Below are 25,650 nucleotides of genomic sequence, written 5' to 3'. Positions count from 1 at the left end.
ATAGCAGCCTTACACGAGTAGGCTGCTATCGTGTAACCGATGGAGATGCTCTAATGGGTAAGGTCGGTCAGCAAGGAAAAGTGGGGCCGGGCGATCGTGGATGCACTATTTCAAGTGACTGCAAACTCCTCGAAAGACGAGAATAAAGGCAGCGGAGGCTAGAATCCAAAGCATCGAGTTTTCTTATTATATTCCAAGATTAATAAGAACCTTAACTCTACATGAACTCCAAACTTACAAATATTCAATTACTACTAATAGATAGGTTACAATGACAAACATAAAAGCTTGCATATATCCCTCGAGCCAAGCTGGTGTGTTTCGGCTACAAGTCGACCTCCACTGTCCTCGCTTCCTCTGCCTCAGAATTCTCATCTAAGCCTATCGCACATCACATCGTTAGAGATCAATTCAAACACACAAGTATCTTAATGAAGACTTCATGTTATATATGCATTGCTTGATACTATCATCAATATACAGACAGTTTATACATGTTATATTTGATGTAATGTGAAAATGTAGTAGAGAACTCTAAACTCCTGGTGCTCCGATAAAAAAAAAAAAGTCAATTTTATTTGAAAGTTTTCGTACCTTGGAAGCAAGAATAAGGTCGATGAGCATTCGGAGATCAATCATCAAATAAAAGCTCGAACATGATGTTGTTGTCGTTTTGCTTCATATGTAGTTTGTCCGCAAGAATATCATTAGCACATTCAATAGCTGATTGGTTGGCATTGCGCAAATGCAATTCTTGGAAAGTTGAGATATCAGCCAGCTCAACTGGAATTTCCCTCAGTTTCTCACATTTGGACAGCATAAGGCGCTTGAGTTTCGGGAAGTGAGCGCTTGTAGATTTCCAGTGTATCAAATGTAAGCTTTCAATTTTCAAGGTTTTAAGATTGGGGAAACCTTCATCATGGACCTCCCACTTGTCCCCCACGAATGCGTCATTTTTCAGCTTCAGCTCCTCGAGTTCCTGCAGCGATCCAAGGATAGAAATATGCTTCCAATCGAGAGAAGTAGCAGACAATGTTAGACTCCTCAGGTTCGGAGGGAATCGCGGGGGTTGATCAAATAGTTTGCTCAAGTCGTCTTCATCTTTTGGACTTGTTACCTGGTTTAGCAGCTTCAGTTTTTCAACCTTAACCAATTTGCTCAACAACTCATTCTTGCCATCAAGTAGCAGTAGTCCTAGTTGGCCACAGATGCCAAGTTTCTTCAAATTGGGGAGTTTACTGAAGAATTCTTGGGTACAACTTTTGGGTGAAATCCCGCAGAGTGTTTGAAGGCGTTCATCTTCTTCAGAGGCCTTACTTTTTTTGGGCAAAGTAGCGGATGCATTCGTCTGGAAATGCCTTAGCTCAACCATCTTCAAGATATCTGCTTCAATCTTAAGGGTGCAAGATGTTGTATGAACTGTAAGAGTCTGCATGTTTCTAAGTTTGGAGATGGCTTCTGGAAGAACATCCCCGTTGAGCGAAAGGGTGACGTACCTCAAATGAACCAGCAGGCACAAGTCACTGTGAATTTTATTGACCTTGATAGGCTTAGCATCCAACACCCTAAGCAGCTTGAAAGCTGCACGGATGATTGAGATGTTTTTCCCGTGCAAGGTAACTTCTGTGTCGGAGTGAGAAACAAACGAGCGGAGACCGATCTTCAAAGTTTGATGTCTTGAAGAGATCAATGTCTCTATGAACTTGGAAATATGGGCATGAATACAAACGCGGCGATTTTTCTTCACCTCATCGATTGGAGGATAGAATCCTTCTGGCCCAGAATTCCTGAATTCCTGGAGAAAGTTCTCCCCATCAGCATGCGGATTCTTTTTTGCAGAAATTGTATATCAACTCATTAATGCTGCACGTTTTAGCTGAACCATCGAGCCTTTTCTCTTCAATTGAGACTAAGTTCCTCTTAACTAGCTCCTTCAAATACTCTTCTGCGGTCTCTTCCAAGGTGACACCATCCTTGCGTGGTATAAATCCTTCTGCAATCCACATGTGGGCCAATTTCGAAACGGAGAACTTGGACTTGCGAGGAAATATTCCCAAATAGAGAAAGCAGGCCCTCAGATGATAAGGCATTTTATTGTAACTTGAGGGCGTGAACGGAATGATTCCTTCCGAAAAATCGTCCCATTCTTTTTTCCTCCGACCCGGTTCTTTTGAATGTCGATCCTTTTCGGCAAGAGCGTCGCCATGCAAAGTCTATCTTCTGTGGGAGGCCGTTACAGTTGGCTGCAATGAGTTTCCCGGGACGTTCCAACCCGGGAGGGCAGGGACCTCCCGAGAAAACCCGCCACTGGAGCAGGGACCAGCTTTCCCCAAGTTCCAGCGGGTTTAACTTTATGTGAGAATCATCTGCGACAAACGCAGCCAGATCATCGTTATTACTGGTGATCAAGATTTTACTCCGTTTATCACTCTCTCCAAAGGCGCTTCGAAGCCTTTTGAAGTCATCTTTGCTCATTTCCGGCACATTATCGATGACAAGCAAGAATTTCTCTCCGGTTAAGCAACTCGCAACTTGGTCGCATAACTCCCAAATAATCTTTGGAATTGGGACGTCGTCTGGGAGTTTATTTAGGCGTCTTAGAACCACAAGCAATATGTTTTTGGGCGTTGGGTTGTGAACACTAACCCAAATGTGTTTGTTGAAGTCCTGTTTCCTCATCTTTGAATCGTGAAACATTTTAGCTGCGAGTGTAGTCTTTCCGATGCCGTGCGTACCAGTAATGAAAATCACATCAGGTTGTTTTGCTTCTCCAATAAGACGTTGTCTTAGTCTTTTCTCCTCTTCTGCGAAAATGGGCCCATACTCTTGTATTGGTGGCTCTCCCTGTTCGCAAACTTCCAGGATAATTAAGATTATGCCACATAAAAACTAATTAAACAGACAAATAGTATAGGAAAACAAGAAATCACATAATTTTATAATTTAAGGTCTTAAATGTTTTCTTTCTATATATATTGAAGTTGGGATGTATTTATTTACAATATTTTCAAAAAAACTAAGCTAGGTATGTTCCAGAGAATTCACCATTAACTAGAAATATTTATGTAATTTAGATAAATCCTAAGATAATTTAGAAAGAATTCGAAATCCCTCAAGTACTTTAATGGATCTAAAACCATCATCTAACATTTATAAATATGGATTATTGAAAATCATTTGTAATAATCATACCAACCGCATTCTAAGTTATTTGGAAATAAGAGATTCACCTTAAAATTATTCTCTCTAAAACTACACACACTACATTCATAATATTCATCTACATTACGTCAATAAGAGGGTGTTTGGCTAAGCTTATTTTAAAGAGCTTATAAGCTCTTGGGGCTTATAAGATGTTTCAAGAGCTTATAAGATGTAATTGTTAAGAGCTTATACGTGATCAAAGTGTTTGGATAATTGAGCTTATAAGCTAGAGAGAGAATTTTTTTTTAGAAAGAGAAAATCGAAGAAAAATGAACTTAAATGATATATGATGGAAATAATAAATTATAGTTGAAAAATATTTGTAAAAATATTGTTGCATATGAGATTATAAAAAAAATAAGTTGGGGTAGAGGAACTTATTTTTTGGAGAGCTTATAAGCTCTTGAAGCTTATTTTTGGAGCTTATAAACTGTTGAAAAGCTTACTTTGCCAAACACTTTGAAGGAGCTTATAAGCTCTTAAACAGCTTATAAGCTATTTTGAGGAGCTTATAAGCTCAGCCAAACACCCTCTAAATCAATCACTACATCCAAAACACCATTTCCACATTTTCTAACAATGTCTTGTATTTAAGTGGATACATCTAAGAATTATATAAAAAACTAATCTAAAATTGCACATTCACCTAAGTAATTAAGTTAGACAAAATTGCCAGCCTATATGTTTATGAAACTGAAAATGCCAATCGGACTCATTTTGTACATTCCCCAAGTTTTTAAGAGCGACGACTAGCTCTGGCGTGACTAGTTCTTTGTCCTCAGTCGTTACATAGGCCAAGCTAAAACGAATTTTTCTATGCCATACTTTTAAACAGAAATGGTATTCGGTCTTTTTTTTTTTTGGAAGAGGGTGAGCGGTGGGGTTTGATCTCTGGACCTCACTGTTAGTAGATAGGATTTCGCACCGCTCACTCAAACATCTTCCTTTCTTTTTATTTAGGTTTATCATCAAAATATTTTCCTAATCTATTTTTAATTATTATGTTTATAATCTTTACTTTTGTAGCATTCATTTAATACATAACTAAATTTTATTAAAATTGATGCAATTATCTCTTAAGAAGATATTTGAGGGACAATAAGTATTTCTCTCTCCATCCTCATAAAATATATTCAATTTATTATTTTCGTCCGTCCTCATAAAAGTATGTGTACCAAAATGAAAACATCATTTATTATGGAGAGGCCAAAATAACAAAAAAAAATCATACTTATCTTAAATAGAGGGTGTACTATTTTTAAATTCGAAAGTAGTAGTACTTTTATATTTAGAACTTTTAATTGGGTTTCACATTTTACTAATTATCTATAAGCTTTGTGTTGTAATATCAAAATATAACAAAATATGTTCCATATTTTCTTTTTTCACTTCTTTTTTAATAAATTAACAATTCAATACTCTTTTTTAATAAATTAATAATTAAATACACAAATTTAAAAACAGTATCAAAGTGGACACGAACCCAATACTTTTGACTTTAGGCATTAATCATTGTACCGCTAGCCCAACACACATCTCTTTCTTCCCTTGTTGATACGGAGGGAAGTGAGGTTTATATTATCTCAATTTCACCTTTTCAACTTGAGGTTCATCATGGATCTAATTAAGAAAACGTAAATATATAACAGATGAAGAAGAAGCATTACCTCATATTCTGGGAGTCCTTCATTATCAGTAGCGTGGGCCGTGTCTTTGTCACGTTCTTCGACTTTCTGGCGAATTTTATTGACGCTTTCGGCGACGGATTTGATGAGCTGCGCGATTTCGACGACGGGTTTGGCTGACTTTTTGATCCCCGAATACCACTTGGACTCTCTGTCCGCCACTTTGAAGGCGAAGGAATCGATGGCATCTTCAGCTTTGTAAACGCTGTCGCGTACTTCTCTCAGGAGAGTTCTATCGATAAGGTTGTTGCTCTTAGGCTTTTTAATGGCGTCTTCAAGATATTCTGTCAAGAATTTGTTGTCCCTCTCCAGCTCCTCCAACCGGACCGCCGCCTCGTCGATCAAAAGTTTCTGCTCTTCCAGTTGCTGAATGAATCTTCCCACCAAGAACTTCACTGCTTCAATGGCAAGTTCCACTGCTATAGCTTCCATTTTGTGGCATATATCTCCTCTCTCCAGATCTGTGCAATATTTGATAGATGTACACAGAGATGGAGCGCTTGATGAGTATATTAATTTCTGCCCCCTTGGTTAAAAAAATAAATACCACAAGGATATTTTGGTCATTTAATTTTTCTTATCCCATTTACTACTACTATAATATATCTAGGAAAATTATAGTTTCACACCTGAGTTATTGAATGTTTACCAGAAACATCCAAACTGACATAATTATAAATAAATATCTAAATTGATGAGATTTCAACAAAACTAGATTCGTACTTTGTGTGTGTGAAATGCACGATAATATTTATAAATAGTCCATTAAATTATGTTAAGATTAATTCAAAGCTTATAAATTTTATGACAACTTATAATTTGTTACGAGTTTATAAGCTCTTTTAATATGTTTGGCAAAAATAAGCTTCTAAATAACTTACAAGTTTTAAAAATAAATTCGCCTAAAAAATGTTTTTTATCAATTTATTTTTCTATAATCTATGAAACAATTACTTTATAAATATTATTCGAATATGGTTTGTAATTTTCATTATATATTCATCCACCTTCGAATTTCTATCCCTAACAAGTTTTTCTCTCTCTAGCAACAAAATCTTTCTCTAACTTATAAACTTAATTGTCCAAATATTTTTACTTGAAAAATTATATCGAATAAACTCTTAAAACATCTTATAAACTCTTTAGAGCATCTGCATTGGGTTTACATGATAGCCTACATGATAGCTTACTTAAAATTAATAATGAATATTGCACCAATAACCTTGAATTGTCTATAATTACAAATTTACCACCAACTCAATTTAAAATTAATTTTAAATTGGTTTTAAATTGTACATTTATTATTATTATTATTATTATTATTATTATTATTATTATTATTATTATTATTATTATTATTAATTATCGATTTCTCAAATTATACATAATTACAATTATCTCATGAAATAACAAAATGTCCCTCGGTTAAATTTTGATCAAATGAAATCACTCGTGAAAATTATTATTTAAAATGTTATAGGTAGTGAAACTTCGCGGCTGTGATGATAACTCATTTTTGATATATTTGTGTTAAAATTCACGTTAGTGTATGATCGTCGTGAAATCTTGTTATGATTGCAAATTGAATTTTGGGACATTCTAGCTAATTAGTTTTGTGATAGTTTGGATATTTAATCGTTATTATTTATGGATTGAGATATTTTTGTTAAAATATCAATATTTAGGATATTTGGTTATAAATTTATATAGCAGGATAAATAAGATAAAAGATCATTAAGAGAATTGGGTACTATATTCTAATTTCCTAATTTAACTATTATGCATTTTTTTTCTTTCAATTTTTTCCTTAATTGTATTTATAAATTATCACTTAATTATGCATGTGAGTTGTTAGAACATGGAGTAGTTGTTACAAGTTGACTTGCGCACTCTAGTTGCTTAAAACTATTCATTGTTAGAAAGTCTGATCTACGCATTCAATTTTATGATTTTAACCCCAGCTAAAATCTCACGTTATTAAGTAATTATTTCTATTAAAATATCCCCCAGTTGTGGAGACGTGATCACCCGTGTTGACGGGATTATATTTATTCAACCTTAGACATCATAAAAACGTACTCCCTCCGTCCCACTCCAATAGGCTCACTTCTTTTGGGCACAGAGATTAAGAAAACTTACTTTTTACTAGGAAAGTGGTAGTAAAGTGGTGTGGTCCACACCAATTAAGTACAACTTTTTTACCCAAAAAAGAAAATGAGCCTATTGGAATGGGACGGAGAGAGTATATCTTTATTGAAATATTTCTACATGATATTTTATTGTTTGGACAGGTTGTATATACAACATGGCCTAATCCCATGATCTCTAACCTAATTGTACATTGGTTAACTTTCCCGGATCGAGTTTTGCATCGGCCATGAAGTATTAAAAAAATACATACGTTCTTATCCAGTGGTCATGCTAATATGTTATTGCGCTTTGCACGAATGATATAAATTAAAATAACTTATTTATATCATTCGGTTGATGTGATAGATTTTGAAACGAATGGTACAAAAATACTATCTTGAAATAAATGATACAAATGGATTCTTTCGCACCATTGATGCCAAGTCTTGCACACCAACACTTGACGCGAATGGTACGAAATAACTCATTTGTACCAAGTGTTGGTGTGACAAGTCATGTAACGAATGGTACAAAAATTAGTATGAATAAATTTGTGCCATTCGTTCCAAAAAATGGTGCAATTTGTTCCAACAAAAGATAATTAGCCTTCGTTTGTTTCCAATAATTCCAACTACATTAATTCATAAAACAAAATTTGAATCAAAAGAGCAAAATAACATGAAATCTCGCAAATTAATTTACATTTAGTTTTCTTTGTAGATGTCAAACTATATCTTACAGATCTCGATCAGATATACATATTTATGATAGAAATAATGGAGGCGGCCGCGGGGCAGTCACGAGAGACGATGGAGTTTACGCGATTTTAGAAAGATAGGCGCTGGTGGTTCCACCGATTTATATGAAGGCATTGGGCATCGATGACAGTAAATTAGATAAGAGGATGACTTGGTTCAGATGATAGCAACGAAATGGCTGGATTTTCGGGGGTTTCTCTAGATAGAGAAGAAGAAAGAGAAACTAAAAATGTATTTGCAAAATAGGGATTTTACATTTGGTCTAGATGATCCTAAAAGTTTACTAAAAATTTTACAAACTAAATTTATGAACAACTATTAATTTCCAATCAAGCTACAGAAAAGGACACTTGATCAGATTATTGATTCCAATCCCAAGGACCAGATTGCGCCGGAATGCTTGAGCAATTTCGCAAAAATAGTCGTAACATGCTTCAGAGACAAAGGGATTGATCAGCCGTTCATCATCGTTTGGACATTGGAGTTCGCAATGCAGCTCCAAGTATTGGCGGAGAGCAGAACTAATGCTGCAGCGTATGGTGACAATAACAGCGACGAATTTACCGCCATGTCGTCGTTGCCATTGTTGGGTATAATATAGGGATTGGCGCGTCTAACATATGTTAGATGTGTTAGGTCCGGAGGGTCTCGAATAGGTGTATTGGGGGGGAGGGGGTGGGAATACACCTATATGCTATTTTCGATCTTTACAAGAGATCAAAACGACACTTCAAACACAAACTCAAACACCTGTTTACTGAAAAGAGTTTTGACCAAAACAGGGTTGACGATTGATACTGAATACTCTTCAGTAAGGAGTTATCAGTTAAGTCAATAGACCTTAACTGATACACGTAAGGCTTCAGTCGAGTTTGATAAAAAGAGATGTTATGAATCTTACTGACTATCAGAAGATAGATCAGTCAGACTGATAACACACGCAGCGGAAAACTTTTGTTTCGCAATAGCCTATGAGTTAAGTGCGTTGTTAGTCTTTAGGTTTCTCTTTGCTATTAATCAGTTTTCAGTTAACGAAAGGAAGAGCACAAGTAAGAAAGTAAATACTGAAAGCTGTAAATAACACAGAGATTTTTACGTGGTTCGGAAAATACTTCCTACATCCACGGTCGGTTGATCAGACCAACAACTTCACTGGGCAAGTGCTTACGGGTGCACTGCAAACCTGAACATGTGCTTATGGGTGTACACAACCGAAAAAACTGAAGATCCAATCTTTAGTACCAACACACCTTGTTGGATTTCTCACTCCTAGCACGCACTGGGCACTAGGATCTCACGGAGACAGAACACCTTTCTGAACTCCTTACCAACACAAACACTCAATTCAGTAGGTTGAAGGGAGGTTTGAAAACTTACCAACTAAACTTCAAAGAACAAGTTATTTGCAGTTAGTTTGACCTAGGCATTGGATAAACGAGGTTTACCTAAGGTATAAGAGAAATTATGTAATCAGCAGTGATTGATTTTTGGCTTTGGGATTCTCTTCTTCGATTCAAACTTTGGAGAGTCTGGGCTTTAGTTGAGAAACAATTTTGGCAGCGTTTCAGCTTATGTCGTTGAATCGGTGAAGATTGAAGTGATCCTCGAGCGCTATTTATAGGAGAAGTCTTGAATAGATCCGTTGGCGGAGAAGGTCTTTAAGATTTCTTCCGTTAGAGAGTAATTTGAACTTGGGCTAAGGCTTCAATCTTCGAGGTTCCTTGTTTGGTGAGAACGGCTATGTTGAGGAGCAGGAGATGCGACATCTCTGAAAAGGTAATCACCAAAGAGGAATGACCTCTGCAGAGAAAGGACGATCCTGAGATCTCTACATTTAATGCGGTTGTACTTTTGGAGTGCGTGGCTTCCTTTGAACGTTGGAGGTTCAGTCCGAGGAAGAATATTTAACTGATAGTTAACTTTAGTATCAGTCCGCTGATTCCACGTGGCACGCATTAAGTAATCAGTCAAAACTAATTTTTCGATTGATGCTTTAGTCGGCAACTTCAGTCTTCAGTCTTCAGAACTGCAACTAAACTAGAAAAAGAACTCTAACACTTGAGTTCGAGCAGTTCTAGTCTATTACAAAATAAACCTATTGATTTTGGTATCATCAAAACAAGGATTAGGATATTTCATTAAGTTCCCAACAATTTCCCCTTTTTTGATGATGCCAAAACCACACAACAGTTCTAAGCAAGAAAAACACTGAACTCAAAGCACAAGTTATTAAACAAGCTGAATACTATTCCCCCTTAACAATATAACCTAAAACTTGTACTCGGAAGAAAGAACACAACAGTTCAACAAGGACAAGACAAAAAAATATTAATCAGAGCTTGGACAAAGAGTCATTATCTTCAGGTTGAGATAAAAAAGAAGTTCTTTTCATTTAAGAATAACTGATGAGAAATCAGTTGAGGTACAAAGCAAGACATACAAGGGAGCATAAACAACAAAGAAAACACATGGGAAACCCATGGACTCCAGCAGTCTGCTTGTCTGCGCCTTGAACTTCTTGATCTTGATCTTCATCTTCAGTCTTCATATTCCTAAGCTTGTTCATTTCACACTTATTTTTCATTGACTTGAGGTATTTACTGAAACGTCATCCTTAAAACTTCTGGTGATCCTTTTGCTTTACCATCTTCAGTCTTTCGAGAAGATGCAGGGAATCACCTTTCAGAAGGTTTTTCACTGACTTCTACTTTCCCCCTTTTTGGCAACATCAAAAAGAAAGATGATGATGAAAGCTATGATCAGACGGTACCCAACTCCTAGTCTCAAAAACTCGTGAGAGGACTTGAGAAGATGATGAGTCCAGAGATGCAGAAGAGGAAGACGCCAGTGGAGAGAGAAAGATGAGAAGGGAGACGGAGAAGTGAAGGAGAGCGAGAGGATGAGGGAGACGGAAAGATGAAGGAGGCTGCCTTAGAAAATGAGAAGGCTGTCGTGGAGGGAGAAATAGAGGCTTAAGAAGAAGAAAGATGGGACGGGGATGGAAAAAGAGGGAGAGTACGGGAGAAGGGCGTGAGAAGGAAAAATCGAATCAGTGACAGTCGTAAGGACTAACACTGTCGATTTGCCGGCACGAGGTCTTTGAAGAAAGGACCATGTGCGGCTGATGATGTCGGCAGACAACGAGGGAGAGCTCGTTGTTGTTGCATGCCATGGAGGTGTACAAGATATCTGAAATAAACTTGATAACCTCCGGAAGCTTAGAAGCTTCTTGGCGCCAGGCATGAGGATGGAAGACACTCGCGTCGCTGGATATAAGTGAGGGTAGAAACAAGCTTGACGTCGGAGAGACATTGAGATCCGGTGAAGACCAAGTATGTGAGCGTCATTCTCCCACTCCATGACTTCGTAGTCATTGATTTCTCCTTTGTCGGAACAAAATTTTTATCTGCAACTTTTTGAAAGATTGGAATTTTTCTCACAGAGAAGGCTGTGGAGAGATGTTAGTTGATGCAGAAAATAAATGAAGACATCGATGCATATATAGACCATATTACCAAGAAAGAAGATGAATTTTTTTTTCGAAAACTATGCCTAAAAAGTTTTTGAAGAAAAATTTTACGTCCGCCGTCACTGTAGAGGACGAAAGCTTCAAAAGGAGAGAAAGATCATTGCATTTTGTCAAATCAATGAGATTCTCAAGATTTTCATTTCAGGGGCAAAAGGTTGGAAAGATTTTGAGTAAAGATCAGGACAAGTTAAATCAAATTTCAAATCCTCTTAAAAGTACTTGTCCTTCACGGATATTTCATTTTCCAACAATCAGTTAAAGATTTTGAAATAAACTGATCAGTTAGAGAAAGCTTTTGAAAATAAACAAAAGACTCATAACTGAAATAACTGATTTTCAAGGTGTAAGTTGAAGATACTTACTGATCGACTGATCATTGTAGTAAGTCGATACCACTGTCTTTGGTTGACTTATTAGAATAAGTTCCCTTCAGATGAAGATTTGTCTTCATCGATTCCACGTCAGCAGTTGAAGAGCACCAGTTGATTGACCAACAATCATCGTGACTGTTAAGGAGATCTTCAAACAGAGCATCACTCTTCTGGGTTGATGAGGCCGATCCTTCCATACAGATCGTTGAACCTTTCTTCAGGAAGAGCTTTGGTCAGCAAGTCTGCTCTCTGAACTGTGGTCGGAATCCATTCAACAGAGATATTCTTTTTTTCGACGTGATCACGTATGAAATGATGTCGGATTGCAATATGCTTGACTCTGGTGTGATGAACTGGATTCTGTGAGATTGCAATAGCACTGGAGCTGTCGCAAAAGATTAGGACTTCCTTTTCTTCGATCCCATAGTCCTTCAGTTGTTGGACTAGCCATAGGAGTTGTGAACAGCAGCTTCCCGCAGCAACATATTTAGCTTCAGTTGTGGAAGTGGCGACTAAAGTCTGCTTCTTTGAAAACCATGAGATAAGTTTGTTGCCTAGGAGTTGACAGGTTCCCGAAGTTGATTTGCGATCAATTTTGCATCCTGCAAAATCTGAGTCTGAATATCCGGTGAGCTTGAAGTCGTCGTCAGCTGGGTACCACAATCCTAAGTTGGGTGTGCCTTTGAGATATCGCAAAATTCGTTTTGCTGCATCCATATGAGCTTCCTTTGGATCTGACTGATATCTTGCACAAACCCCGACTGCATACGCTATATCTGGTCTGCTAGACTTGTAATCCAAGAAAGAAATTCATTTCTCCCATCATGGACATATGAAACTTATTAGTTATAATATCAGCAAACTTCTTGCACATGCGTTCGGATTTGGATCAAAGATTATGTCATCGACATAAATCTGAACAAGTAGGAGATCTTCTCCTTCTTTGAGAGTGAACAAGGTTCTATCCACTTATCCTTTCTTGAACCCTTGTTCTACCAGATACTCTGAAATAGTATCATACCATGCTTTTGGTGCTTGTTTCAATCCATATAGCGCTTTCTTCTGCTTGTACACCTTTTCTGGTCCTGCAACCTCAAAACCTGGAGGTTGTTCCACGTAGACTTCATCGGTGAGCACTCCATTGAGAAATGCACACTTCACATCCATTTGGTGTACTTTGAATCCCTTGTGAGTGGCAAATGCTAAGAAGAGCCTGACTGCTTCCAATCTGGCAACTGGAGCAAAAGTTTCATCGTAGTCGATTCCTTTTTCTTGACTGTATCCTTTTGCTACTAGCTTTGCTTTGTTTCTCACTACGTGACCTTCTTCGTCTTTCTTGTTTTTGAAAATCCATTTCAAACCAATCATTTTCGCATCGTCTGGTCGATCCAAAAGTTCCCAAACTGAATTACGATTGAATTCATTGAGTTCTTCTTGCATTGCGATGACCCATTGAGTGGACTTTAGAGCTTCTTCAACGTCCTTGGGCTCTGTAGATGATAAGAAACAACTGAAGTTCTTATCTTCATTGATGCAGTTCTGGTTGATGTCAAGGACGAGGTTGCACATTGATCTTCGAGTCTTCACACCGTCTGATGGTTCTCCGATGATTTTCTTCTTTGAGTGGAGTTCAAACCATCTTCGATACTTCTTGATCTCTTCTGGCGATGGTGGAGGTTCTTCAGTCAGTATGGTTCTGAATCCTTCGGCAGTTTCGCGAGCAGGGGAGTGTTGAACTGGTGTTGCTTCAGCATGTTCAACTCGTTCTTCGGCTAACGGAGTTCCCCCTTGACTGATGCCATCTGCAGTGGCTCCAGTCTGAGCTTCAGACCTTTGACTGATCTTCTGATACTGAAGCTTTTCAGTATCTTCTTCTTTTCCTGGTCCCCACACCAAGACTGTAGAAGGTTCGGTGGTGTTCATTTCAGTTCTGGAAACTTCGGTGTTCTCAACACTTCTTTCAATCTCTTGTTTCCTGAAATCATCAGTAGACTCATCAAAAATAACATGTGGTGTTTCCTCAACACAAAGAGTTTGAGAATTAAACACTCGATATGCTTTGTTGGATCGTTCAGTTCCAGAGTATCCAAGAAAGATTCCTGGATCAGCCTTGCTATCAAATGTGTTTAATTTCCTTTTGTGATTGTTGTGAATGAAACACCGAGAACCGAAAGCATGAAAATATAAAATTGAAGGCTTCATGTTCTTCCATAGCTCGTATGGAGTTTTCCCATGTCTTTGAGTGAGGAAGGAGCGATTTTGTGTGTAGCATGCGTTGTTGACTTCTTCGGCCCAAAACTTCAAGGGGAGTTTTGATTCAGCTAGCATCGTCCTTGCTGCTTCCTTCAAAGACCTGTTTCTTCTTTCTGTTACTCCGTTTTGCTGAGGAGTTCTTGTTGCAGAAGTTTGATGACTGATTCCTCGTTCCTCGCAGTAGTCATGAATGACGGCATTGAGGAATTCAGTCCCACGATTCGATCTGATGCTGATGATGTTGACTTCTTTTTCAATACTAAGTCTTCTCAGCAGCTTTGGCAATTCTAGCAGTGTCTCTCTCTTGTTATAGAGAAAGATGACCCAAGTATATCGTGAATAGTCATCCACGACAACTAAGGTGTACTTTCTACCATTGTAACTTCTGGGAGAGATTGGGCCAAACAGATCCATGTGAAGTAGTTGAAGAATTCTTCATGAGGAGTGTCCATACTTTGACTTGAATGACGTCCTGATTTGCTTTTCTCTTTGACATGCTTCACATTCTTGCTTCTTTTGGAACACAATAGAGGGTAAGCCCTCTACCAGTTGATGCTTAGTAAGCTTGTTGATCGTTTTGAAGTTGAGGTGGTTGAGTCTCCTGTGCCACAGCCAGTTGAGCTCCGAGCTACTTTTGCTGATGAGACATGTTTCTGGAGGGCTATCTTCCCATGAGACGACGTAGAGACTTCCTTATCTGATCCCTCTCAGAACCACCTTCCTCTTACTGTTCCTAACAGTGAATTCATCATTTTTCATCTTCATTGCGAATCCGCTGTCACAAAATTGACTCACAGACAACAAATTATATTTTAGTCTAGAAACATAGCTAACATTATTGATACTGGCGTTACCCATGTCGAGTACACCATAACCTTTTGTTTCTCCGATTAAGTTATCTCCGAATACAACTTTTGATCCAGCTTTCTCAACATATTGAGTTAGATATTCTTTGTAGCCCGTCATGTGCTTCGAACAGCCGCTATCCAGGTACCAAGTTCTGATTGAGGCTTTAACTTCTTTCTTCTTTTTGTGTTTCCTATTTTTGCCCTGCAAGGAAGAGTACCCAATCAATGTTTGGGTCCTTCATTGTTAGCTCGTGTTCCTTTTGGAACCCATATCTGCTTCAGAACTGGTCTTGGTGTCGATCTCTTGCGCTTTGCCGGTTGTCTGTCTGAAGTAGTTGGAGCTTCAGTTGGCACATGAGCGATCTTCTGTTGAGCTTTCCTTTTGGGAGCCTCACTCTTGTAGAAGCTTTGTCTGGTGAGGTGTTGAGGTCTCCTTTGCTCTAATGGGTATCTCCTCTGAGATACGTGAGTCATTCTTGACTGATGGAGACTTGACTGATGTTGTGGAACATGAGTCATATGATGTCCAGTTGCATGCTGTCGTGGTTGGCGTTTGGCTCGTCTGGACTTATCATAGCTTTGTCTCCCTGGATGTTCTTCTCTTCTGAATTGAACTGGTTTCAGTTTCTGACTGCTTCTGTTGTTCTTCCCCCTGGACTGGTGAGGAAGATTCTGTTTCAGTCCCGATGTTCCTTGCCCTATCTTTGACTGAAATCTGCTTTCCAGTCTTCTCAGTAGAATGAACTGGTTGGGGGCCTTCTTGGCTCGTCTGTAGCTTTGTGGAGGGGGTACATTTCTTCTTGCCATCAGTCTTCGCTTTCGAGTTTCTTCCATATCATGATCTCTTGATTCTTCTGACGTGTTGTCTTCAGAAGCATCAGTTGCTTCATTGATCATGATATTCTTTCCTTTATCAGCTGAGGCCACCTTTCCTCCGATGCTTTCGACAAGGGCTTTTGAAGGAAAGTTGGTCGTCATGGGAGACTTCATCATGCAGTCCTTGACTGTTTTTTCTAATTTGTGATTGAGCCTATTGATTTCATGAGATGCTCTGTTACATTTTGATGTTGAGATTCTGAGCTTTTCTTCCAGTCGACTGTTTTCCATGATTAGTCCATCAAGATAAGTTTCATCCGGAAAGTAGATGATTGTCTGATTATTGATTAGTTCTTCATTGATCTCCTTTTCCATTTTCTGATTCTGCTTGAGGAGATCTTCGAACATTTTCCTTAACTGACAGTGATCAGTCATGAGCTGATCGTACTAGTCAGTTTCATCGGCTGAGCTTTCTCCAAATTCTGAGTGATCTCCTGTAAACACCAAGGAGTTATCAGTATAAGGAGTTTGTGAGTGAGAGTTTACCTCTGGGCCATTCATTCCGTTGTCGTAGCTGTTGTCAGCTATGTTTTCTGTGTCATTGGCCATCAGGGCTTGGCTCTCATCATCTGAGCTGGTAGAGTTGAAGCCGGATGATTCTGATGCTTCTTCGGAAGATCTTACATCGTCAGCAACCATCGCTTGCTTCTTTGCATATTTTCGATCTCTCTTGGCTTTCAACTCCTTGCGCTCAGACTGCGTCAGTTCAGGGCATTCAGATCGATAGTGCCATTTTTTCTTGCATCCAAAGCATTCCACATCTTTCAAGTCAAAAGTGGTTGACTTTCTTTCTCCGCTTCTGTCGGTGGAATATCTGGACTTGTTGAATCTTTCAGTCAACATAGCATATTGACTGAAGAAGCCTTTGGGTTTGAGTTCCGCTGGTTCATTTGACTGCTTCTTGCTTTCTTTTGCTGAAGCTTTCAACGCTGTTCCTTTTGAGGTTGATGGACCATCTTCGTCTGATCCTCCAGCCTTCTTTGTTTCAAGATTTCTCTGGATGTCGAACTCATTTGCTAAGAGATAAGAGAAAAGCTTGTTCGTCGGGAGCCGACTGAATCCTGGCTTGTTCTGATGAGCGACTGAGTAGATTTGCCAATCTCCTCGCGGAAGTGCTCGAAGAATCTTCAGGTTGATTTCTCGTTGTGTGTACTTGTCCTTCCAGATGGATTGGACTTCATTCAGGATCTGGTTGAATCTGAGTTCCATCTTGTCGACAGATTCATTCTTGAGTATGAGGAGTGAGTCAAATTTCTGACAAACTATGGACAACTTGTTCTCCTTTATCTCCTCGGATCCGATGCACATTCCTTCAAGAATGTCCCACATCTCCTTTTCAGTTCTACACTTGATGATCTTGGTGACGTGCTTGTCTAGAACTGTGTCGGAGATGATGCTTTTGGCGAGGTTGTCGAGCTCATCTTGCATCATTTCTTCTGTGGTGAAGTCGGCCTTTGGCTTGATCTGGACATCATCAAATGGATCTCTAGCAGGGTCTAGAGAAACTCTTTTGACTATCTCAGTGATGATGATGGGTCCACTGGTGATGACTTCCCACATTCGGCAATGTTGGGCGGTGAGGAAGCTTTCAAGCCGAAACTTCCATGTCGTATTTTTCAATACTAAACATAGGTAGTGAGGATACTCTGCTGTTGTTAGTCTCCATATAAAAAGAGAGAACATATAACAACAGATAAGAAAAGCAGTAAGCACCTTTTGAAAGAGAAAAGTTTTTCGAGACCTTTGAGGAAAATGATCTAGTTCAGTAGAACCTAATCAAAATAGAATTGTTCTTGCGACCAACCTGCTCTGATACCAATTGTTAGGTCCGGAGAGTCTCGAATAGGTGTATGGGGGGTGGGGGAATACACCTATAGGCTATTTTCGATCTTTACAAGAGATCAAAATGAAACTTCAAATACAAACTCAAACACCTGTTTACTGAAAAGAGTTTTGACAAAAACAGGGTTGATGACTGATACTGAATACTCTTCAGTAAGGAGTTATCAGTTAAGTCAATAGACCTTAACTGATACATGTAAGGCTTAAGTCGAGTTTGATAAAAAGAGATGTTATGAATCTTACTGACTATCAGAAGATAGATTAGTCAGACTAATAACACACGCAGCAGAAAACTTTTATTTCGCAATAGCCTGTGAGTTAAGTACATTGTTAGTCTTTAGGTTTCTCTTTGCTATTAATCAGTTTTCAGTTAACGTAAGGAAGAGCACAAGTAAGAAAGTAAATACTGAAAGCTGTAAATAACACAGAGATTTTTACGTGGTTCGGAAAATACTTCCTACATCCACGGTCGGTTGATCAGACCAACAACTTCACTGGGCAAGTGCTTACGGGTGCACTGTAAACCTGAACATGTGCTTATGGGTGTACACAACCGAAAAAACTGAAGATCCAATTTTTAGTACCAACACACCTTGTTGGATTTCTCACTCCTAGCACGCACTGGGCACTAGGATCTCACGGAGACAGAACACCTTTCTGAACTCCTTACCAACACAAACACTCAATTCAGTAGGTTGAAGGGAGGTTTGAAAACTTACCAACTAAACTTCAAAGAACAAGTTCTTTGCAGTTAGTTTGACCTAGGCATTGGATAAACGAGGTTTGCCTAAGGTCTAAGAGAATTTATGTAATCAGCAGTGACTGATTTTTGGCTTTGGGATTCTCTTCTTCGATTCAAACTTTGGAGAGTCTGGGCTTTAGCTGAGAAACAATTTTGGCAACGTTTCAGCTTATGTCGTTGAATCGGTGAAGATTGAAGTGATCCTCGAGCGCTATTTATAGGAGAAGTCTTGAATAGATCCGTTGGCGGAGAAGATCTTCAAGATTTCTTTCGTTAGAGAGTAATTTGAACTTGGGCTGAGGCTTCAATCTTCGAGGTTCCTTGTTTGGTGAGAACAGCTATGTTGAGGAGCAGGAGATGCGACATCTCTGAAAAGGTAATCACCAAAGAGGAATGACCTCTGCAGAGAAAGGACGATCCTGAGATCTCTGCATTTAATGCGGCTGTACTTCTGGAGTGCGTGGCTTCCTTTGAACGTTGGAGGTTCAGTCTGAGGAAGAATGTTTAACTGATACTTGACTTTAGTATCAGTCCGCTGATTCCACGTGGCACGCATTAAGTAATCAGTCAAAACTGATTCTTCGATTGATGCTTCAATTTGTAACTTCTGTCTTCAGTCTTCAGTCTTCAGAACTGCAACTAAACTAGAATCTTGACACGTTTGATTTCGGCACGGGAATTAAGGAGTTGTAGATTAGTGTTTTAAGTGTGTAGGCAATAAAGTATTAAGGGCGTGTTTGATATTGGCTAATACACTGTATTAGCTAATTTAGTACATATCAGTCTAATGTTTGGTATTATTTATTAATAATGCGGATGACCCGATTTAATCCCACGACGCAGTATTATTAATCCAAATTTCTTAGGATTAATAATACCACCTCCCCCTTAGGATTAACTTACACCAGGATATTCTGTTGTTAGGTCCGGAGGGTCTCGAATAGGTGTATGGGGGGGAGGGAATACACCTATGGGCTATTTTTCTTTTCCTCAAAATGAGGGATCTCCAGATAGAGATCGGAACGAAACTTTACACGCAAACAGTGACGCCTGTTAACTGAAAACAGTTTTGACCAAACATGGTTGACGACTGATACTGAAGACTCTTCAGTAAGGAGATATCAGTTAAGTTACTGGAACTTAACTGATGTACGTAAAGGCTTTAGTCGAGTTTGCTAAAACAGAGATGGTAACACTCTTCCTGACTATCAGAAGATAGAATAGTCAGACTGATATCATACGCAGCGGAAATTAAACTTAGTTTCGCAATAGCCTTGGTTGAGCACGTTGTTGGTCTTAGGTTTCTCTTTGCAGTTATTCAGTATTTAGTTTATCAATTGAAACAACACAAGTAGGAAAGTAAAACTGAAAGCTGTAAATAACACAGAGACTTTTACGTGGTTCGGAAAAACCCTTTCCTACATCCACAGTCGATTGATCAGACCAACAATCCACTCCGCAAGTGCTTAACAGGTGCACTGCAAACCAAACTGTGTGCTTGCCGGGTGCACACAACCGTACCACTGAAGAAACCACTTCTTCAGTACCCACACTTCACTCGTGTCGGATTTCTCTTGCTTAGCACAACCCGCGCTAAGACTCTCAGAGTCAGAGTACCTTCCTGAACTCCGAATCACTCAAACACTCTACTCTTTCTGTCTGAAAGGAGGTTTGAACGGGTGCCAACTATACTGCAAAGATCAAGTTCTTTGTAGCAAGTTTGACCTTAGCTTCTGGGTTAACAGAGGTTTGCCTAAGGTCTAAGAGAATGTATGTAATCAGCAGTGACTGATTTTGGCTTTGGAATTCTCTTCTTCGATTCAAGCTTTGGGGAAGTTAAGCTTTAGGCTGAGTAGCGATTTTGGCAGAGCTTCAGCTTATGTCGTTGAATCGGTGAAGATAAAAGTGATCCTCGAGCGCTATTTATAGGAGAGCTCTTGAATAGATCCGTTAGCGGAGAACGTCTTCAAGATTTCTTCCGTTGGAGAGCAATTCGAATTTGGGCTGAGGCTTCAATCTTCGAGGTTCCTTGTTTGGTGGAAACGGCTCTCTTGAAGGATAGGAGATGTGACGTCTCTGATAAAGTAGCCACCAAATATGAATGACCTCTGCAGAGATAAGGAGATCCTAAGATCTCTGCATTTAATGCGGTTGTACTTTTTGTGAGTACGTGGCTTCCTTTGAACGTTGGAAGATCAGTCCGAGGAATAATGTTTAACTGATACTTGACTTTTGTATCAGTCCGCTGAGTCCACGCGGCACGCATTAAGTAATCAGTTTTCGAACTGATTCTTCAACTGATACTTCAGTTGGTATCTTCAGTCTTCAGTCCTTCGTCCTTCAGTCTTCAGTCTTCAGAACCGCAAGCTAAACTAGAAACGAACTCTAACACTTGAGTTCAAAACAGTTCTAGTCTATTACAATTAGGACCTATGAATTTTGGTATCATCAAAATAAGGATTAGGATATTCCACAAGGTTCCCAACATCTGTATTTAGCCATGATAGCAAACGTCAACTTAGTATTAATAATCTGTCATTATCCACGCTAAATATTGTGGTTACAAATTATCCTACATAATCCTTTACTGAAAACCAAACGAGCCCTAAAGGGATAAAGTAGGAGATGAAATGTGATAAAGTAGGAGAGATAAGGTAATAAAGTGATAAAGTAGGAGAGAGAAGATAATAGTTGTTACTATATTTAGAAACGTGTCAAGATTCGTGGGACGGAGGGAGTATTAGAAAGTTATACTCATTATTTCACTTTTTTGTATATATTTTTAATTTATTAAATAGAGCCATTATTAAAAGAAAAAAGAAAAACCTAAAAGAACTCTTTAAAGCACAAAAAACAGACTAAGGACCGAACCTCATTAAAACCTCTTCAAGCAAAACCCGCGAGGGAAAATCTTGAAAAAGAATACCAGTGTATGAAAAACGCAAGAAACAACAAAAAAAGTCGAAATAGCGGAAGAGATCATCTCAAGAACTCCGACCTAACCATCGCCCTCAGATAGCTCCGGCTATATCCGACCAGCCGCAACAAAAAAAGACACACTAAACAAACCAAGCGAAAAAGACTTGAAGACTCAAAACTAGGGGACTAGAACACCCGAGCGATCAGACACGAAGAGAAAATAAACCACACAGGAAGAAGCCTGACACTGACAAAGCCAAATACCGAAAAGGAAGAAAGCAAAAACGCACCATCTGCTGTCCACCATGCAAAACTCCTCATGCACTCGAGGTGAACAGCCGTAACTCGTACCCATCCACTGACCAAAATACCAAGCCCGCGCTCTTTGTGTTTTTAATGTATTAGCATAAAAGATTTAAATATAAAATTAAAAGGAAAGTCATATTTTTTGTGGATACCCAAAAAAAGAAAATTATTGTCATTTTTGTAGGACGAATGGAGTAATATGTAAGTTGATGTTGAAATCTCACTTTTTTATATGTATTTATTTATTAAAAATATAATATTATCAAGAAAAATATACTCCATTCGTCCGCCAAAATTATGTCACAATTACTATATCGGGTGTCCGTCAAAATTATGTCACTTTCCTTTTAAGGCAATGGTCCCACCATCCTCTTTAATATTTTATCCTTACTAACACTCTTTATTTACAAAAAAAACCACCTAAAATTCAATCTCAACCACTCATCTCATAAAGTGGTGGAGTCATTTCTTGTAATGACCCGACTTTTTATTAAGGATTATATACTTTTAATTACTGATTTAAGGATTGATTATGGTAATTAGAGTTCAGCATCCATTAATAAAATAAACTTATATGAATTTGATAATTTATATATGTGATGATTTATTTTTTTATTTTCAATAGATGATGCACTCAAAATATATTTTGAGTCCATTAATTTATTGTGGAGAATTTAACACTGAAGTGTTAAATATGAATCTTTTATCGATTGTTTACTTAAGCCCATGAGTAATTTAATTTATGTTAGAAGCAAGCTCAAATGGATTTTATGCTTCAATAAGAATTAGGCTTATATGTCTTAATGTATTTAAATGAGTTTGGAACCATATAATTAATATATTAATCTCTTAGATATTTTAATTTGAATAATCCTAAGCATGCTGAATCCTAAGCATGCTGAAGAATTTACTACGCATGCTGAAGAAATTCTTCAGTCATACAAAGCTAGCTGAAGTGTTCATACTTGTAAGTTGAAGAATTTCCACGACCCTCACCACCCCATTTTTCTTTTATAATCTACACCATTCTTCACCCAAACCTCACCACTTCACCATTTCTAAATTCTGCAGTCTCAATTTCACACAGCAAGTTAAGGTAATAGAATGAGGATATTCATCTCTTTCAATTTATTTTTTTTCACAACTGACGTTTCTAATCTTAGTGATAAACAAAATCTGCAGAAATAAATATCTTCCACCACACCTATTCAAGGTATTCCCCTTTTATCCAATATATCAGAGAACCACCAAACGAGAATGATCCAAAAGAAAAATTTACATGTATTAACGTATGAACTAAAATTTACAGTATTTGATTTTTGCTCAAAATCCTATGCTATTTTGTGAACTGAATTGTGGCTTGAACCCTACTGTGTGTGTGAGTCAAGGTCAGGGGACGGCAGCCGCGGTGGCTGCCGACGGTCGATGATCGGCGACGGAGCCGAGGTGGTTTCCGATCTGCCAAAGAGGGAAAAAGGAGATGAGTATTTTAGTTTTTAGTTTAAAAAGGAGAAAAAGATGAGGAAATTTAAAATGAAAGGAGAAGGGGTACTTAGCGTTTACCTGGGCTGTCTCCGGCCGTTTGGCTGGAGAGGAAGAACAGGGGTCAGCGGCGGCGGCGGCGCGGCACGGCGTTGTCAGCTGTGTGGGCGTCCGTCTGCATTAACGCCGGCGTGGCCAAGAGAGCGAGGGCAGAACGAGAAAGGTTAGAGAGAGAAATAGAAGAGAGGGAGAACAGGGGGCGGCCGTGGCGTTGAACGGAGCCGGCCGTTCTGCCGTGGAGGTGAGGCGGAGGAGATGACAGCGGCGGCGTGGTTGCGCTTGCTGTGCCTTGTTCCAGCGGCCGAGAGTGAGCGAGAGAGATAGAGGAGAAGAGAGGGGGGAAGAGTTCAGGGAGAGAGAAGGAGAGGCCGCGCCGCTCGCCGGCGGCGACGGCGCCGTTGAACGGCAGCGGCGGCGGCAGAACACGATAGAGAGCAGAGAGAGTCGGGAGAGAGCAGAGGTCCGAGAGAGAGATGAGAGGCGCATGTGTGTGTGCTGAAAATGTGTTTAAGTGTGTGTGTATTTAGGGTTAGTGTGAGAAGTGGGCTTGGGCCTCAATATGTTTGGGCTGAAATTTAATTGTTGTTGGGCCGAGACTTGGGCCGATTTTATTAAGTGTTTGGGCCCTTATTTAATTAATTGATGGGCTTAGATTTAAATGTTTGGGCTTCAATATATGTTGGGCTCGGCCCTTTACAAATAAAATCTGATGGGCTTCTTTTAATTAAAGAATTTGGGCCTATTTTAATTAAATTGTTTGGACCTTATTCAAAGAAAAACATGATAGACTTAATTTATCTAATTAATTTGGGCTTATATCTATTTAAATTATTTGAGCTCTTAATTATTAATTTAAATTGAGCTTGATTAATTTAATTATATATTTACCTTTAAATTAATTATTTAAATGGAGTTCTTTATTTCAAGTATTTATAAATGGATTATAAAATGAAATATTTTGAGTTAAACTCTCATTTAAATTAATTCTTTTCAAATGACTTATTAATATGGATTATTTGAAAATGATTAAATGATTTTAAAAATAAGAAAGCATGATCTATGATGATATAATTTATCTATGTAATATTATAGGATTTGTTTTTAAGTGACGGAATATTTGACTTGATGACATAAATAGAACGAGTTATGATTAATGCGCATGTTGATGTTCGAATAAATAGTTTCGAACCTAAATGATAGTTATGTGATAATGTTTTGAGTTTAAGGTTTTGACGAGATAAGATTAATAATCCGACCTCATAAGACGAGCTTTAATTCCTTAAATAGGATTAGCATCTCATAATTTAATTAAAGGAATATGAGTCATGCATAATCATTTCACGCATCCTCATTTATTGAGATTTTTTCGAGAATTAGAATCTTATTTTATTTTCTCGAATTAAAGGTCAAGCACCAGAGTTAGAGCTAAACCGTGAGTCTGCTATTCAGGTGGGCTTTCTACGTATAAACTAAACATTATATATTAGAATTGTTAAGACTTTATGCTTATGAATTTAAATGATATTGTCAATGCCTAAATGCTTTATGTTTTATTATTAATTGCCTATCTGATGTTAATCGAATTCGGATTCTGGATGGGACCGCAAATCCCTTCAGAATTAGTGTACACCCTTGTGATCGTGAGTCATCTAGCGGGTTGGCCGATCATAGTGTCCGTAGAGGGAGGCCTCCCTCTCGGCACGAGTTACTGATATGGTGATTAATGATATAAAATACCTGCGCGGGTTATTGATGAAAGAAATGATATTATGTTTGGTAAATACGAGTCTTTAAAGGAAAACCCTCGTATCTTACTACTGTTGAAAGGCTTGACAATAAAATATTATGCATATATGTAAATTTCGGCAAGTGTCCACTAAGTACTTTTGTACTTAGCCCTGCATGTATTTTTTAAATGTGCAGGTTGAGCTGTGATCGAGGATGTAGTGTGCAAGCGAAGCTTTTGTCAATTTAGGACGAGAACCTCAGAGTAGAGTATATGTCTTCATACATATACTCAAGTTATTGTTATTCCGCTGCGAACACTGATTATGTTAAGATATTATGTCATTTGTCAAACAATATGTATTATTTAATAATGTACTAAAACCATTGAGTACCCCGTTTTGGGATAATATCATGTACGGTCCCCTTGTGGCCTTCGTTGATATCTAGATATTTCGATTGATTTCTTTATACAAGTCGAGTCATCAAGAAAACGAATATGCCCTTTCTAAATCCCGCTCCTAAATTCCCTCCCTTAGTCGCGATTTTCCCGAATTTGCTATCCTTAGCAAGTGCGGTCGTGACAGAATGGTATCAGAGCATTTCTTTTGCTCTGAGTACTACTCATTCCTTCTAAGTTGAGTCTAGATTAAGTAAGTTAATACACTTTTGAACTAGTTGACAAAAGCTTGGCACTACATCTCGTCACGCTCAACGGAGGTTATGGTAAGTACTTTCAAGTTTTAATTAAGTTAATTTCTTGAAATGTATGAAGCATGAATAAGTATGACTATTGTATGAATCACAAGAACTTAGAACTGTTAAGTTATATATGCTCACTCTCACGACGGAACATAGAAGAGAACTTAGGGAGATGCCTTAACTTTTTCTTCATGTTACGATGACATCGACAATGACGG

The 25,650-nt window shown here is 38.4% G+C and overlaps 2 protein-coding genes across 2 annotated transcripts; both read right to left on the bottom strand.

The window, feature by feature from the left end:
- Window positions 1-159: 159 nt before the first annotated feature.
- LOC131019644 (putative late blight resistance protein homolog R1A-10) lies at window positions 160-5,430 on the bottom strand. The gene is made up of 3 exons (XM_057948232.1): window positions 4,872-5,430; window positions 595-2,844; window positions 160-381 (listed from the first exon to the last, which is right to left on the bottom strand). The coding sequence occupies exons 1-2, from the start codon at window positions 5,319-5,321 to the stop codon at window positions 2,092-2,094; spliced, it is 1,203 nt and encodes a 400-aa protein (XP_057804215.1). The 5' UTR covers window positions 5,322-5,430; the 3' UTR covers window positions 160-381; window positions 595-2,091.
- Window positions 632-2,090, bottom strand: LOC131023249 (putative late blight resistance protein homolog R1B-16). The gene is made up of 2 exons (XM_057952790.1): window positions 1,926-2,090; window positions 632-1,828 (listed from the first exon to the last, which is right to left on the bottom strand). Exons 1-2 carry the CDS (start codon window positions 2,088-2,090, stop codon window positions 632-634), a joined length of 1,362 nt encoding a protein of 453 aa, XP_057808773.1.
- Window positions 5,431-25,650: the final 20,220 nt, after the last annotated feature.

The sequence above is a fragment of the Salvia miltiorrhiza genome, chromosome 4 (genome assembly GCF_028751815.1).
Source record: "Salvia miltiorrhiza cultivar Shanhuang (shh) chromosome 4, IMPLAD_Smil_shh, whole genome shotgun sequence".
Taxonomy (NCBI): Eukaryota; Viridiplantae; Streptophyta; class Magnoliopsida; order Lamiales; family Lamiaceae; genus Salvia; species Salvia miltiorrhiza.
This window is presented reverse-complemented; position numbering and strand designations above follow the sequence as displayed.